Source organism: Grammomys surdaster, unplaced genomic scaffold, assembly GCF_004785775.1.
Source record: "Grammomys surdaster isolate TR1022 unplaced genomic scaffold, NIH_TR_1.0 843, whole genome shotgun sequence".
NCBI classification, from domain to species: Eukaryota; Metazoa; Chordata; class Mammalia; order Rodentia; family Muridae; genus Grammomys; species Grammomys surdaster.
In genome coordinates, this window is record NW_021605262.1 from 5,543,841 (window position 1) to 5,559,124 (window position 15,284).

Here is a 15,284-nt window from a genome sequence, read left to right on the forward strand (position 1 = left end):
GCAACACGCCCCTCCTGGCTTGCGTGAGTGGTGGTGCGTCTGCGCTCTGCAAGCACGGCGGTGGCTGTAGCTCTGGGATAGGGTGTCAACTTCGCTTATGGGCTTTGCTCCAGTGGTAAGTGAAGTACCAATGTCTTTAAAGAGTTTCTCGAGTGGTTCTTCTTGTTTACAAAAACAGAGAGAGTCGGAGGATCCGGATAGATGGAAGTAGGGTTCTCGGGTCAGCTAGCGCAAGCTCCGTAAGAGCCCATTTTGTTGGGCGCTTGAATCTTAAGGAATGGGCGGGAGCTACCGCCCTGGACTTCTGGAGTGGCTAGGAATGATCCCTTGGTGGCTGGACAAGGAGCAGCTGCCCTGGGCTACGCAGAAGCCAGGATACTGAACTAGAAACTATATCCAAAGCTTTCTTTACAGCTGCTGGGAAGCTCGGGGCCCGGCCTGTTGTCATTCTGAAAGCTGCTTAGATCGTGGCTAGCATCCCTTATTGTAAAGTGCTCTGATTTAATCATCTTTAGTTTTTCTAGTGAATATAGCTGAAATTTTAGGTGGAATTAAATGACATAAAAAGTAAACCAATAATCGTAATTGTTTCCTGAATTTTCACTTAATATTAGAATAAGGTGGTCTTCCTCTTGGTGCACAATCTTTATGAACATTATTTTGAATTTTTTAAGTTTACGATGAGCCATTTCCATTTTATTCCTTTCTCTTTGTTTTTTATTAATGAATAAGGAAATATAGAATATATTTATGCACAACGCTTTATATTTTGAATTATTTCCTTGAGCTTTATAACCCCAAAATGGATGTTGTTGGTGCAGAGGAAATAAATATGACAGTTTACCCTACAAGGGTTCTACATTGGTGGGTTCAACCAACTGCAGATAAAATATATTTGGGGAAAACTATGTTTGTTCTGAGTATATACAGACTTCTTTTTTTTTTAACAAGGGGGAAAATAAAACATATCAACTACTTAAATGCCTTTATACCTTATTAGGTATCAGTGATTTAGAGATAATCTAAAGTATTTAGCAGATTATATTCAAATACAGCATTTTGTATGGGAGCTTTGGCTATCTTCAAGGCTTTTGGCATCTGCTGGGGCTCCCCATCAGATATCTGAGGGATGGCCATACATACATAGTAGGAGGTTTTTGAAAGTTACCTGATTTAAGTTAGTATATCTTTCTAAATTAGGCATCTACCAAACTTAATTCTATGGTTCCTATAAACCATTAAATTCTGAGCCATGTATTATGGTTATATATTTTTTGCTCATCATTGCTCATCTTTACATGTTAAACAAAGTTTGTTTAAAACACTAAAACCTTCAAAATTTGAGTTGAATTATGGCTTTATTTGTTTTTTTTTTTGTTTTTTGTTTTTGTTTTTTGTTTGTTTGTTTTGTTTTTTGAGACAGGATTTCTCTGTATAGCCCTGGCTGTCCTGGAACTTACTCTGTAGACCAGGTTGGCCTCAAACTCAGAAATCTGCCTGCCTCTGCCTCCCAAGTGCTGGGATTAAAGGCATGCGCCACCACCGCCCGACGAATTATGTATTTCTTATAATCATCTTGGTTAACTATTTTGTGTTTATTGTATTTGTACATATAAGCAAGCTGAATGTTTTTATGACTTTACATTATGAAAACACCCATCTAATATGGGTACTTTTATTTTATTCTTATTTATTTGAGATAGAGACTATCTATATAGTCCTGGCTGTTCTAGAACTCACTATGTAGACTAGACTATCTTCAAACTCAAAGAGATAAGCCTGCCTCTGCCAACTTGAATTCTGAGAATAAAGACATGCACCACTATGCCTGGCTAGTATGAGTAGTTTGTAAACTAGTAAATTTATATTAATATTGCTCTCTAGCCTAGTTTGTGAGCTATACCCTAATATGAAGCAAGGGATTTCTGTAATCCTGATCATGACCCTCATGTAAAAAGCTTTTCTTCGATTTTTGTCTGTAGAAAACTGCTCATTCTTTAAACCCCAGCTCATATAAAGCAAATGCTTATTGTAGATTCCATTTTATTGTTTTGTTGTTATCTATGTACAGCTATATTAAAGTCTTACAGAGACATCACTTAACAATGGAGACAGATTCCGAGAAATGTATTGATAGGGGATTCCAATTTTATGTAAATCCAGGAGTGAGCTCAGCCTCTCTGACATTAACCAATACTGATGTGGAACTACTATATGTGTAGCTCATTGTCAACCATATTTTTTTAGGGCTTGTGATGGTATGTGTACAGTAAAAGGACATTTGATTTATTATAAGTAATCAGTATAGGCACTCAAATACTTACCAGTCATATAGAAACACTTCTCAGGCACTCCTTGAATGATTTCTAACCAATTAGCTGGGCATACTGAGATGCCTTCCTTTGGTTATGTTGACACACAAAATAATAATCATTCCAACTACCATACATCTAAACCTGAAGGGAGAAATCACCACATTCTACTTGTACTTCACTTAAGACATGCCTCCCACATGACACCGTGACTTCTTGAAATCACATAGGATGCCATGCTGTGTAGCACATAAAGCTGAAAATTATTTTCTTGACTAAAAAAAAATAAATATATATAGATGATATAATCATAGTAGCCATACTCTTTCTTTTATATAGTTAGTATCTTTTTCGTTTTCTTTAAGGTATAACTCCATGAATAACTTAAACGACCCCCCAAATTGGAATATCCGGCCCAATCCTAGGGCTGAAGGGGGTGATGGAAGCAAGTGGAATTATGCCCTGTTGGTGCCAATGCTCGGATTGGCAGCATTTCGTAAGTTATGATTTTCTTGTAACTTTTTTTGTTTTCTGGTCCAAAATTATGCCAGGAGTACCAAGGTTGCAGCATGGGCTGGACACTAAAAGATTGGCTTTAGGACTTGACCAATACAGTGCTATTTTATCCTATACAGCTACTCTGTGACTGTTAGGCTTTCTGATCCTCAGTTTACCTGTTCCTAGAAGGTAGCTTGTCCTGCCTCAATACATTGTGAGGATTAAATGAAGCAGAAGCATTCTGTGTAGGTTAGGTCTTAATAAGCTTTAGCTTTCTCCCATTGATTCACTGTTCTAAGGGGACTTCTTCGCCTTAATTGCCTTCCTTGGGACCTACAGAGAAACTGACCTGAAAGAAAACCAGTTAAGATATATGTTTAGTATATTTAAAGTCAGTATTTGGGCAAGCTTGCCCATGGCGGGGGGGGGGGGGGGGAGAACTATTCTACAGGCTAGAAATCCTCACATTTAAATTGACTAAACACCACTGAGACTCTTACCAGTCATACGCTTGTGCTCTTACTCCTCCCTCCCTCCCTTCCTCTCCCCCCCCCTCTCTCTCTCTCTCCCTCTCTCTCTCTCTCTCAGAGCTATACCTTGAAGAAAATGAAAAAGATACTAACTAGAAAGAATATGGCTATTATGATTATATCAACTGTATACATTTTTTTTTTAGTCAAGAAGATATTTTTCAGCTTTATGTGCTGCACAGCATGGCATCCTATGTGATTTCAAGAAGTCATAGTGTAGTGTGGGAGGCATGTCTCAAGTGAAGTATATCTCCACCTGTGATGGGGACACATCACTGATGTAGAACTGGCTTATATGTCCTTATGTCTTGTGGTCCTGGTTATCATCTAAGAATATGAGAACTGATGATTCAGTGAATCAAAAGCAAATACTGTCCCATATGTATAGTGATCATTTCTGTACGGTAGCTTTTTATGTGCTTGAATCTCTCAGTTCAGAAGTTTGCCATGGAGGAAGTGGGGAGCATTTCCTGTAGCCAATCCAGGACTGTCCCAGAGGGTGTTGTCTAAAGGCTCCTGCCTGTCTTTCTCTATCAGTGCACTGTTTAGCATAAAAAAGCATCTATTGCCGTGGTTTTTTGAGTAGCTTGGAAGCCTTAAAATTATATAACTATTATAAGTGGATTCTCATTCATTAGTGGTGTTAGTCACTTTGAGTGAGTTAGCTTTGAGACTATGAGAGGCCCTGTCATTTTCCATGAATTTTTCAGACTTATATATAGCTTTAATACTAACTCATAACTCCCAAATACATGCTTTTCCTTTATGTATATTCAAGTTGATAAGTTTTGTACTAAGAAGGATTAAAGAATGGTTTATATTTCTGTATTGATTATCCTGGTTAAATAATATCTTCAGGGATAACTGTTGGGTTTTTGTTACTTTAAATCAGGGTCTCAGTATACTAGCCTCAAAACTCACAATCCTCATGCCTCAGCTTCTCAATTGTCGACACTATAGGTGTATGCCAGGACAGCCTAAACAGAGGTAAAATTTTAACTTTGCATTCTTATAAATATTTTTTACTAGTAAGTTACTACATGTTTGAGAAGGTGTATCGCAACATGCACATATCAACTAGCTTTCATCGTGTTCTTGAAGTAACAGCAGATGAATACCTTACTTGATGAATGAGAATCTACTTTTATTCTGATAATTTAAATTTCACAACCAATCCTCCTACCCATGCTGCTTCTTTTATTCCCTCCCTCCCTCCCTCCCTTCCTTCCTTCCTTCCTTCCTTCCTTCCATCCTTTTCTCTCTCTCTCTCTCTCTCTCTCTCTCTCTCTCTCTCTCTCTCTCTCAATTTTTCTTTCTTTCTTTTGTGGTTCTGATGATCAACCAGGGACTTTGTATATGCTAGACAAGAACTCTTATCACTGAGCTACATCCATAGCCCCAAATTTTATAACTTTTAATACAATTCAGAAACTGGTAAAGTTGTGCTTACTTTGAAAACTGTCTGGTATTTTAGCAGGCTTATATCTCCTTTTCTCTGCTGTGCCTTCTCATTCCCTATCTCTCTGTTCATTTTCCCCTTCCTCTCTCATCCCTCTCTTTCCCTTATCTTCTCTTCTCTTCCATAGTAAAGAAACTGTCTTAGATCTAAAAAGTGAAGTGCCTGGTATACCAAGCTTAATCACTTAGTGCAACTCAATTTAGTCAAAAGAGACAGTTTTGAGACCACTGTAGACGACATACAATTGTGAAAAGTGACACAGAGAGGTAATATTGTTTACTCAATTTTCTTAAGGTTACTTCATGAAGACTCAGCATGGGACTCAGGGTCTTGTGTTTGTTAAGATAAAATCACAGGACCACACTTTTCTCTGAAACCTTATAACCACTTCTCTGGAATCTATTGGTTCAGAATGTTATTTAACTGGAGGTTTGAAGTTATGTGACTGTCTTAAAGTCTTCCTCAGATAACACTAAAATCTGATCTTTCTGGGTTTGGTACAATGCTGGTTTTTTTGTTTGTTTGTTTGTTTGTTTGCTTTGACAACTGCACAGTTTGGATGTCCAGGCTGGTCTTGGCTTGGAATCCTCGTCTCGTTCAGCCTACCAAATACTAGGATTACAAGCACTTGCTACTAAGTCCAACCTAAGGTTGAACTTCTTTACCTAACAGCAAACCCACCAGACTTAAGCTATATATTGATGATAACTGAGCTTCCAGCAGTAGTTGAAGCCCATCCATATTAATTTTTACAACATTGGCAATAAATCATGGAGCACTGATGTAGAGCATATAACTGAAAGTAAAGAAAATAGTGGTAAATTTTTCCAGCCGTGAATATTAGACACTAGAAGAGGAACATTGTATGTGCTGTTTTAAGTGCCCAGCACTGGTCTGATTTTAGGATAAGAATTTTGTTATATATAATGTTTTAATGTCTTGGCACCTTTGATTCTTAGGCTTTTACTGAAATAGTGTCATTATTGTGTTACGTATTTTCTTTAAGTAGTCATAAGATTTTAATTATGTCTCTTCATGTGTCTCCATCTTTTTTATTCATGTCAGGTTGGATTTGGTCAAGGGAATCCCAAAAAGAAATAGAAAAAGCAAGAAAAGCATATCATCAGAGAACAGCTGCTTTCCAACAGGATCTTGAAGCTAAATACCATGCTGTGATCTCAGAACATCGGCGTGCTGTTGCTCAGCTGTCTTTGGAACTGGAAAAAGAGCAAAATAGAACAACTAGTTTTCGAGAAGCCCTTATCTCTCAGGGGCGTAAGTTGGCAGAAGAAAAGAAGCTTCTTGAACAGGAACGGGCTCAGATAATGCAAGAAAAAAGTCGGCTTCAGCCCCTGAGAAGTGTCTATTTGAGCTGCCTGGAAGAAGAGGATGACTGGCAGAGGAGAGCCCAGCTTGTGCTGAAGGAGGTGGGAGAAGCTCTCGAGGAACGCCAGAATATCTATTGTAGCCTGATTCTTCCCCGCAGTGCACGGCTAGAGCTGGAGAAGAGCTTATTGGTGCGCACATCTGTTGATCCAGTGGCTGCTGACCTAGAAATGGCAGCTGGCTTATCTGACATATTTAAGCATGATAAGCATTGTGGAGATGTCTGGAACACCAACAAACGTCAAAATGGGAGGCTCATGTGGATGTATCTTAAATATTGGGAACTACTTGTCGAACTTAAAAAATTTAAGAAAGTAGAGAAGGTCATATTAGAAAAATAAGAATGAAATGAAACTCAAGGCCAGAGGGGGTCATTCACCATGGCAGTCTGAATTCTAGGGTCTCTGATATTTACTCTGTTCCTTTGCCACCAAAAGGGGCCCAGTACAGCTACCCTTTGTGAGAACTCAAGTCTTTCCACCCTTTGAGCAGTGCAGTAGGGCCTAAGCAGATATGTTTTTCTATGATGCTATTCAGCAATTAGAGATACTTTTTTTGAAACATTTTTGAGCTGCTAATATTTAGCAAAACAAGTACAACTATATATTTTAGTTCTAGGGGAAAAATACAATATTCTTCCTCTAAAAATGTTCTGTCAGTTCTTACCTCTCTAATAATTGTCCTCCCTTTCCTGATTCCATGTAGAAGTTGTTGAGTAATATAATAGTTACATTACCAAGATTTATCTTGTTTGGAACACCCTCCCCCACCAAAAAAAACCCAAACTCACCAAATATTTCTTATGTCCAGCCGGTACCCCAGTGAATATTTAGAATTGAGCTGGTCCTGTACTCAATAAGCATGTTATTTATTACAGTGATATGCAGTCAATAATATTTGTCATTTAAAAGTAATAGTGTTGCTTTTTTATGTGACTTTATTATTATTTTGAGACAGTCTTACTGTATAGCTCAGGTGGGCCTTATATGTGCAGTCTTTCTGCCTCAGGCTCGCACATGCTATGATTACACGTATGTATTACACTCTTGGGTTGATAATTTTGCATGTATTGATAAGTACTTATAACTCATTTCCATACAGCTTATATGAGTTGACCCTTTGTACATAACTTATATAATCCTTACTCTGGTTTTATGAGCTAAGTACTATTATCTTGTAAACGGTAATTTCTCAAGATACCCAGGTTCTCTGACTTGCCATGGTTTCTAAGGCTCTACCTATGGTTGCCCTCAGGGCTAAGATTTGTGATAGCAAGAAAGATAAAATCAGCAGAGAACAGGAATGTAGAAGACTCTAGATGGAGCCACCAAGTGTTACACTTTAGAACCACAGGGAGCATTGTTTAGTTTAGGGGTATGAATAGAAACATGACAGGTTCCCAGGAAAGCTCACTGGAGGCTATCAAGATTTTGATAGAGTAAGGGCTATTCATGTGACCCTTCACTCAAGTTCATTCCCACAGGAAGGCAAGTGGTAGAGATCACTCACAGTCTGTAAGCAGTTTAGGTATGGTGAGCCACTCTTGCTAGTTACCAGTATTGGGAACTCCCAGCATCTAGACATCTATTATGGACTAGCCTTGTGTGAGGATGAAGTCTCTTTTTTTTTTTTTAAGTTTATTTATTTATTATATGTAAGTACACTGTAGCTGTCTTCAGACATCCCTTAAGAGAGCATCAGATTTCATCACAGATGGTTGTGAGCCACCATGTGGTTGCTGGGATTTGAACTCAGGACCCCTGGAAGAGCAGTTGGTGCTCTTAACCGTTGAGCCATCTCACCAGCCCCTGAGGATGAAGTCTTATGTGAGCTTTTCCACATAGCCTTATTTTACAGAGGATAGGAATCTGGAGCCTTGATTTGGAGAAAGAAATCTGTCTAAGTCATAGGTAGTATTTTGTTGGAGTGGATCTGACTTGGGTGTTTGATTTACAGACATAGGAACCTGTGTGTGGTTATTTGTCAGTGGCCATGCAGGAACTGAACAACGTGGTCAGTTTGTGTTCAGATCCTATATTCCACCCTGTACATATCTTTCTGTGTAGAGAGATAGCAAACTTGAAAATAACCATAAAACAGTTCATTTATAGAATGGCTGAGGAGCACTTGGTTCATGCTTCATGTTCCACAATAAGTTCTCAGAACCATCTTGACAGAGTTGTCAGCAGGCTCTCTGAGCCAAAGCCAGGTGATTCCGGCTTCAGATAAAGCTCTTGTCAATAGATATTTACCATGCCTTTCTGCTGTATTACCCGTATTTTGAGAAGTTTTTTTTTTCTAGTATATCTAAGAAACAGTTTTTTTAGATTGTGTTTCCTAATGAATTACTAGATTCATTAGATTCTTGAAGGAAGCCTCATAGGCTCTGGTTTCTGTTACTCCACTGATTTGCCCATATGATCTTGGATAGACTACTTCATGACTTTCTCTAAAGTTTATCTTTTAAAATGACACATTTTCTGTGGGAGTCACACCAACTGTTTGAGTCTGTGGCATGGCCACCTTCCATCCTAAGTCTGTTTTCTGTCTTTTTAAACTGAAAATGTTAGCAGCATATTTTTATTGCTGTTCAGGGCCAAGTGGAATTACTTAGTATGGAGACAGACCTTGGGGGTAGAGATAGCATGGGAGGATCTGGTATGATTTACTGGTGGGAGGAAGTATCACAGGAGGTCCTGAAATGGGGAGGTACCTGTAGAGGGGGTCACATGGAGAAGAACTACATGTGAGAGTCAAGTGCCTTGGTTGGCACAAGGATGGTTATAGAGCTAAGTTTTTACTTCAGTCACAAAAGAATTATTTTCATACTCTTAAGTTTTAAAATTTAGATTATTAATTAAATAAACTGTACATAAGTTAAGCCACACTCCTATTTTATTAGCATTTAATTACAGTAGTTCTTTGGCAAAACAAAACTGGAAATGAAGTCTAAACAAGTATTTCTTGTGTGGTGATTTGTTTCTCAAAGGAGTTGCAAAGGGCCAGGCCTCAGTCACTCTGAGGAGCAGTGATTTGGGTGTATTATAGATATGTTATCATCTACAAAGTTCATTCTTGAAAACTGAGTCACAACAAATTTCAGAAAAAATCATCTCAGTGTCTTCAGTAAGTTTACAATGTTGTAATAGGCTACATTCATAGCGGTCCTCTGTCACATGTGGCTGCATATACTGTTCAGGTTGGACATGCCTATCTTAGGGTCTAAACTCTGAGCAGAAAACAGGATCAGAATAATGCCAAGAAACATTGGGCATATTTCAGTGACTAAATGTCCTCAGTCACCAAAAGACAGTAAAAAATCTGCTTCAATTGGAAACAAAGCCAAAACAGCCACCGACAGAAAACTGATCATCACCCCCATCCCCCACATTTCTGTGTAGGCAGATGTCATCTGGTAAAATGTACAACAGATAGAACATAGCTAAACTGCTAGCTCAGGGGTCTGGTTCACTTTTATTGTCAGTGTATATTTTTTTATGGGCTGCTGCTTCTATATATTTTCCGTGATGAGTTTTCTCATTTCTCCCCCTCACAGCATCAGAGCTAGGTGGTTGACCCTGTTCCCACTACATCCTGCCCTAGTGGTCACATTCTCCACCTTCTGTTTGAGGTGGCTTCCCCTCTGCTTTAGGATCTTGCTGTGTTAACACACAGGGGCACCTCATGTCTCATTTATATATCTGTCTTCTTCTTAGAGCATGTAATTAGTATGCCTGCAGTTTTGTTTTTTTTTTTAAAGAAATCTTATGGCAGTGTTGCTGCTGATGACAAGGTTGAGCCTGATCTTTTGGTCCAAGACTGACCTCAGGGCACTAGAAACACACAGCCTTTTTAGCATGATTCTAGGACCTACTCCATTTCTTCTAGTGCTCTGGAAAAGTTTTCCAAAGCAGTTTTGAAAGCTTGCAGCAAGAAAGTACCGAGTTCATTGCTGGTTTCATGAATGTCTGGATCAAAACTTCCAAAGAGTGGGGTGGAGGCCTGGATGTCCTCCCGGTTAGCTCGAAGCAGTACTGCCCGCAGATCCTCTGCAATCATGTTGTATTTCTGTTGGTCGAATTTGGACACTGACAGCTCATCCTGGGGGTAGATAGCACCCTCAGGGTAGCAGTCCTTTGGCACTGGGAACTCAATGTGGCGCAGCCGAGGGAGTTCGCAGAGTGCAGCAAAAAGGCGCCGGAGAGCACTGCCTGATAGTGGGTTTCCAAGGAACTTGAACTGCTGGAGCTGGCTGCAAGGGCTGAGGCCCAGAATCATCATGTTAACATGGCTGTCTGTGATGTTGCACTCCTCTAGGGTGAGCACTCTCAGCGTTTGGGCAGCCTGGCTCAGCAGCCTGAAGAAGGTAGAAGGGTACAAGTGTACCAGGTTGTGTCCACTGAGGTCCAGCACCTCCAAGTGGGCAGTGTGGTTACAGTCTGCTAAGAAGGATATGTCTTCATGATTAAGGGCACAGTTGGCTAGGTCCAATACTCTTAGTGGGGTCTTCAAGGGGCTGTGAGGTAGGCAAAAACATCACAAGTGTGAGGGTCTCAGGTGAGCTGGAGTTTTGGTGGAGATGAACAACCTAACCACTTTTCTATCTTAGAGATCACTGACTGTAGCCTGCCAGAAACTCCAAGCTGACACTTCATTTCACATTGGCATATGAGTTAATGATATTTTTAAGCAAAATTTAAAGAATCAAAATAGTTTGTGAAATGTGAAACTCATGTTTCTTCTAGAAGTCTACAGCTGCTGAGCCTTTTGATCAATCAATAATTGAACCTGAAATGGACCAACACTGACTTTCAAGTTAGGTAGGGAAGTTATTCATATGATCTCAGAACTATCAGAATATTGACTGTGAGAACAGCAAAAGATAGAATTAGCTTGAAAGAGAGTACTACCACTCTGATGACTATAGAACCAATATAGTTTTCAGGGCTGAGAAGAAAGTCCAGCAGCCTGAGTGTGGGCTCCATAATCTTAAATTCACTAGTCATCCAGTATCATCTGGGGGGAGGTGCGTCTGGAGCAACTTCCCCACCCAGGGTTGATGAGAATATATATTTTCTGGCACCCTGGACCTTTCTGTGAACACCCCCTTCATTGCCCTTGTTAAACAAGGCAGTATGTGGTGGGGTCTTGTTCCGGATCCTATTCTTGCTGCCTCTCCACTGCTTGCCCATACATGATAACCTATTACTGGGACAGTACTCTCCACATGAAACCACCCTGACCTCAGAACTACTTGTCAACTACCCTCCTGTCCTTCATTGTACAGTTGCTGAGGAGGAGATTGGTACTGATAGCAGTACCAGGATTTCAGGTGAGACAATCCAGCGAACAGCTGACAACATTCTCACTATGCTACCTTCCCATTCCTATCCTGGGAAAACTTTTTACGACACTAAATATTGGATAATTCATTATACAACACTAGTCAGTAGAAGGTCTGGTTGTGACTTCTGTGTTGTTTTCTAGTAAGCTCCCTTCTTCCTCTTTCTCTTATGTCTTCTTCCTTCTACCTCCTCCTCCTCTCTGATGCTGAGAAATAAAACTAGGGTCCTGCTTGTTGGTATCACAAACCAGCTTGACAAATTGCCTCCAAACCCAGTGATGTCACCCATAGGTGACAGGGACATCCACATCTGTTGCCATGGCAATCACATACATTCGCAGAGTCCACTTCCCATCCTTACCTGTGAGTGGGTACATCACAGCCTAAATAGAAGGCAGACTCTTCCTGACCTTCACCCCTTTTTTCTCTCTTTTTCTCCCTTTGTCTCTGTCCCCACCCCCAATAAACCTCTGTCAAGTGGAACTGCATTGGCCTGGTGTGGTCTGTCTGGATGCAAGCTGCCATTCCCATACAACACTGCTAGTGATTTATCACTCAACCACCCTATATTCTCAGCCTTTGTTTTTGTTTGCTGAAATAAGGCCTCTCTTTGTAGTTGACCTCAAACTTAAAATGCTACTGGCTATGACTTCTGAGCACCGGGATTATGGGCAAGCCCCATGTCCGAGTTTTTGTTAATTGAAAGGCATCTTCCAAACTGGTTCAGTGTTCTGATTCTTTCCTGATGGCTCTTAACTCTTGCTGGTCTGGCCAGCACATTCCCAGAGAACATTGTGTAAATAGATCCTATCCCTATTCTCAGTGACTCCAGCATGCTTTCCCAGACCCTGTGCCCAATTATCTGAGACTTACCTAAGCAATGTTTGGATCTTCCCAGTCAGTGTAGAGAAAGCTACACTTAGCTCAGTGAGCTGGTTCATCTGGCTGAGCTCCCAGGCAATAGAGGTAAGGAGGAGATCCTCGCCCTCTGGATTTGGGGCACAGGTTGGGGGAGCATCGAAGGCCTTGGTGGGCAAGGTGAGTGAGGTCAGCTGAGGGAAGCCCACCTGGGCCAGCAGCTGCTGCACGTGGCCAGCATGCAACCGTACATTGTGTACTACCTCCAACTTTCTAAGGTTGCCTGGCCCAGCCAGGCCAAGCACTTGTAGGAGCTGCCCAGGGCTCAGGCTGTCTGCCCGGAGTGAAGGGCAACAGACCCGCAGAGGTGCTGAGCCTGATGGCTTCAGGGCCTGTACCACCATGTCAAAGTTGCCTTCTGTGACAAAGAGATCAGCAAAGACTTCAATAGGGCCCCCAGCTGTACAGGGCTGTCCTTGGAGCTGGCAGCAGGTCCTAGCAAGCATCTTGGTACGGCCCCACCTTCCTAGTGCCCTCCCACAAGGACATTGCTGCACCTGTACATCCTGGATGCCAGTGAAATCAGCTACCCGAAGGCGGTTGTTTCCACTTTTCAGCACATGGTCAGCTATGCCCTGCATACAGGCCTCCAGGCAGGCCTTGCAGGCACGATCACGCAGGTCTTCAGGGTGATCAGTGTTTGGCCTCAGTAGCACAGCCAGCCGGAACTCCTCCAGTGGCCAGTGACTCAGCAGGGCACGGGTTACGTCTGCCTGTTCTAGCAGGTAACTGGCCTTGAACAGAAGTGGGTAGAGGTTGTAGGCTATATTGTCCAGGTTCTCCTGAACCAGCCGGGAGTGGGACACTAAAGCTTCAGCAGAAACGAAACGAAGCGAGCTCATTGTGCCCCTGGTCAGAATGGTGCTGTCCCTGCTGTTCTTCCCAAAGCGTATGAGTTTTGTGGCTATTTTTAGCTGCTGCTGCTTCTGGGCTCAGGATAGAAAGTGGTAAACTGGCCCTTGTGGTCATCTGACTGCTATTTTGGTCCTTGGGTACCAGTTTGGCTGTAACTGTGGAGGCATCTGCCTGTCTGTCTATGGCACCCTGTTGATGAAAGCAGAGCTCCTTGGTTTTGTTGTCCAAAGTGGGAGTACTAAGAGGCTAAGCTCTAGGTACTTGCACAAGTAGCTTAAGGCTTACAATACAAATGGATATTCTGCCCAGCTGGAACTTATTCCAGTCAAAAGATCTAAGTGAAGTGAAATCCTGAGCTGCACTTGGATGGATGAAACGGTGGTCTTTGGATAAAACCCTTTTTTTTTTCCTAATACCTAGGAGTCAGGAATGCAAGGGCCAGGATAATGGGGTAGGTATCTTAGACAACTCTTTTAATATTTTAAGAATACTGTGTAGCCGCCTGTGGCCATGGACCAACTGGCTTCACCTGAAAGGGGGGCTGAAAATAAAGAAGGGACGGAGGGGAAGAAAAGATGAAGCCAAGACAAAGTTCTCAAGGCTCGAAGTTTAATGTTCAGCTCTTAATTTAAAGGCAAAAGCCCCACCAAACCCCTTCTTGTTTCAGCCAGAGATGGGTGGAGGAACCCATCCTTTGTCACTGTTGGTGATGGGTGGAGGAACCCATCCTTTGTCGAAGCCAGAGTTATCTCCAGGCAAGCTCAGCGGGCAGTCTATTCTTCTAAGTCCCTGTAGCAGGCTGTACCGGCAGCCACAGTGGGTAACTCCACCTAAGTTCTATTATTTGATCTATTGTGGTAAACAAGGTCTTTCAGGCCTGCTCAAGACTGGGGTGAGGGCACAATACTGGCTGTGAAGCTGCACCATCTCTTATCCACAAGATCCTTCTTTGCAGAAGAAAGAGAAACGATTTCACTGAAAAAGAGATGTGGACTGGGGCTGCAGAGATGGCTCAGCGGTTAAGAGCACTGAGTGTCCAGAGGTCCTGATGAGTTCAATTCCCAGCAACCACATGGTGACTCACAACCAACTGTCATGGAATCCAGTGCCCTCTTCTGGTGTGTCTGAAGAGAGTGACATTGTACTCGTATACATAAAAATAAATAAATCTAAAAATAAATGTGATATGTATTTCCAGGAACACTCAGTTGGAGAAAACTAATTTTAAAAAGGGGGGGGGGGAGAGATGGACTAGTGAAGAAGGTGATGCTGCAAATAAAATTCAGGTACCTATAGGCTGTGTGTTCGAAGCCCTAGCCTAGGTAGGTATTGAATGGTTAGATCCCGCCCTTTCATCAGCCCTATCACCGGGAATAGGCAGCAGATTCTGGCTCATAGGTTCCCATGGTGCCAGCTTTATAGGAGAGTCATAACAGAGAGTGAGAGAGTGAGAGCAGGGACTCTTATCTATTATGACCAAGGGGTTTGAATCCCCCGCAGGGAGAGGAGCAACAGGTCCTGCTCCACTCAGGGATCGTATACTGGATTTGACTGTGAGATTATCAGCTCCTCAAGAGGGAAGAGAGTACACCAAGAGTCAGAGAGTTTGTGGAATTCAGTTACTTCTTTAATGATAATGCATAGCAAGCAAACACAAATGCTAAGGCTATTGCTACAAGATATTGTCACATTTCCTATAGGTTGCTTCTAACAATATGCATAATTAACACAAATAAGTTGCTAATTACCAAAGAAATAAGCATAGCAATAGACACATCATTCATTCATGGATTATACGACCTGAGTCCTTCTGATGGTGTTGGGTTACAGGTTCAAGTCCTTGAAGGTGGGGTCAGGCTTCAGCTTCCAGATAGTTGAATTGCTAATTTGACCTCGCAGGGTGCTTGACCACGAAGCTGGAGGCTTTGTCTCTCTGCTTGAAGTCGGAGCTCAACCTTGAAGTTGAAGGCATAGGTCTCTCA

General features: G+C 41.7%; 2 protein-coding genes across 2 annotated transcripts; one reads left to right on the forward strand and one right to left on the reverse strand.

Annotated features, from left to right (window-relative positions):
* The first annotated feature begins 10 nt into the window (after positions 1-10).
* Positions 11-7,343, forward strand: Ccdc127 (coiled-coil domain containing 127). Its single transcript, XM_028782740.1, has 3 exons — positions 11-115; positions 2,678-2,808; positions 5,865-7,343. The coding sequence occupies exons 2-3, from the start codon at positions 2,688-2,690 to the stop codon at positions 6,524-6,526; spliced, it is 783 nt and encodes a 260-aa protein (XP_028638573.1). The 5' UTR covers positions 11-115; positions 2,678-2,687; the 3' UTR covers positions 6,527-7,343.
* A 2,712-nt stretch (positions 7,344-10,055) lies between these two features.
* On the reverse strand, positions 10,056-13,289 carry Lrrc14b (leucine rich repeat containing 14B). Its single transcript, XM_028782763.1, has 2 exons — positions 12,403-13,289; positions 10,056-10,701 (listed from the first exon to the last, which is right to left on the reverse strand). The coding sequence occupies exons 1-2, from the start codon at positions 13,287-13,289 to the stop codon at positions 10,056-10,058; spliced, it is 1,533 nt and encodes a 510-aa protein (XP_028638596.1).
* Positions 13,290-15,284: the final 1,995 nt, after the last annotated feature.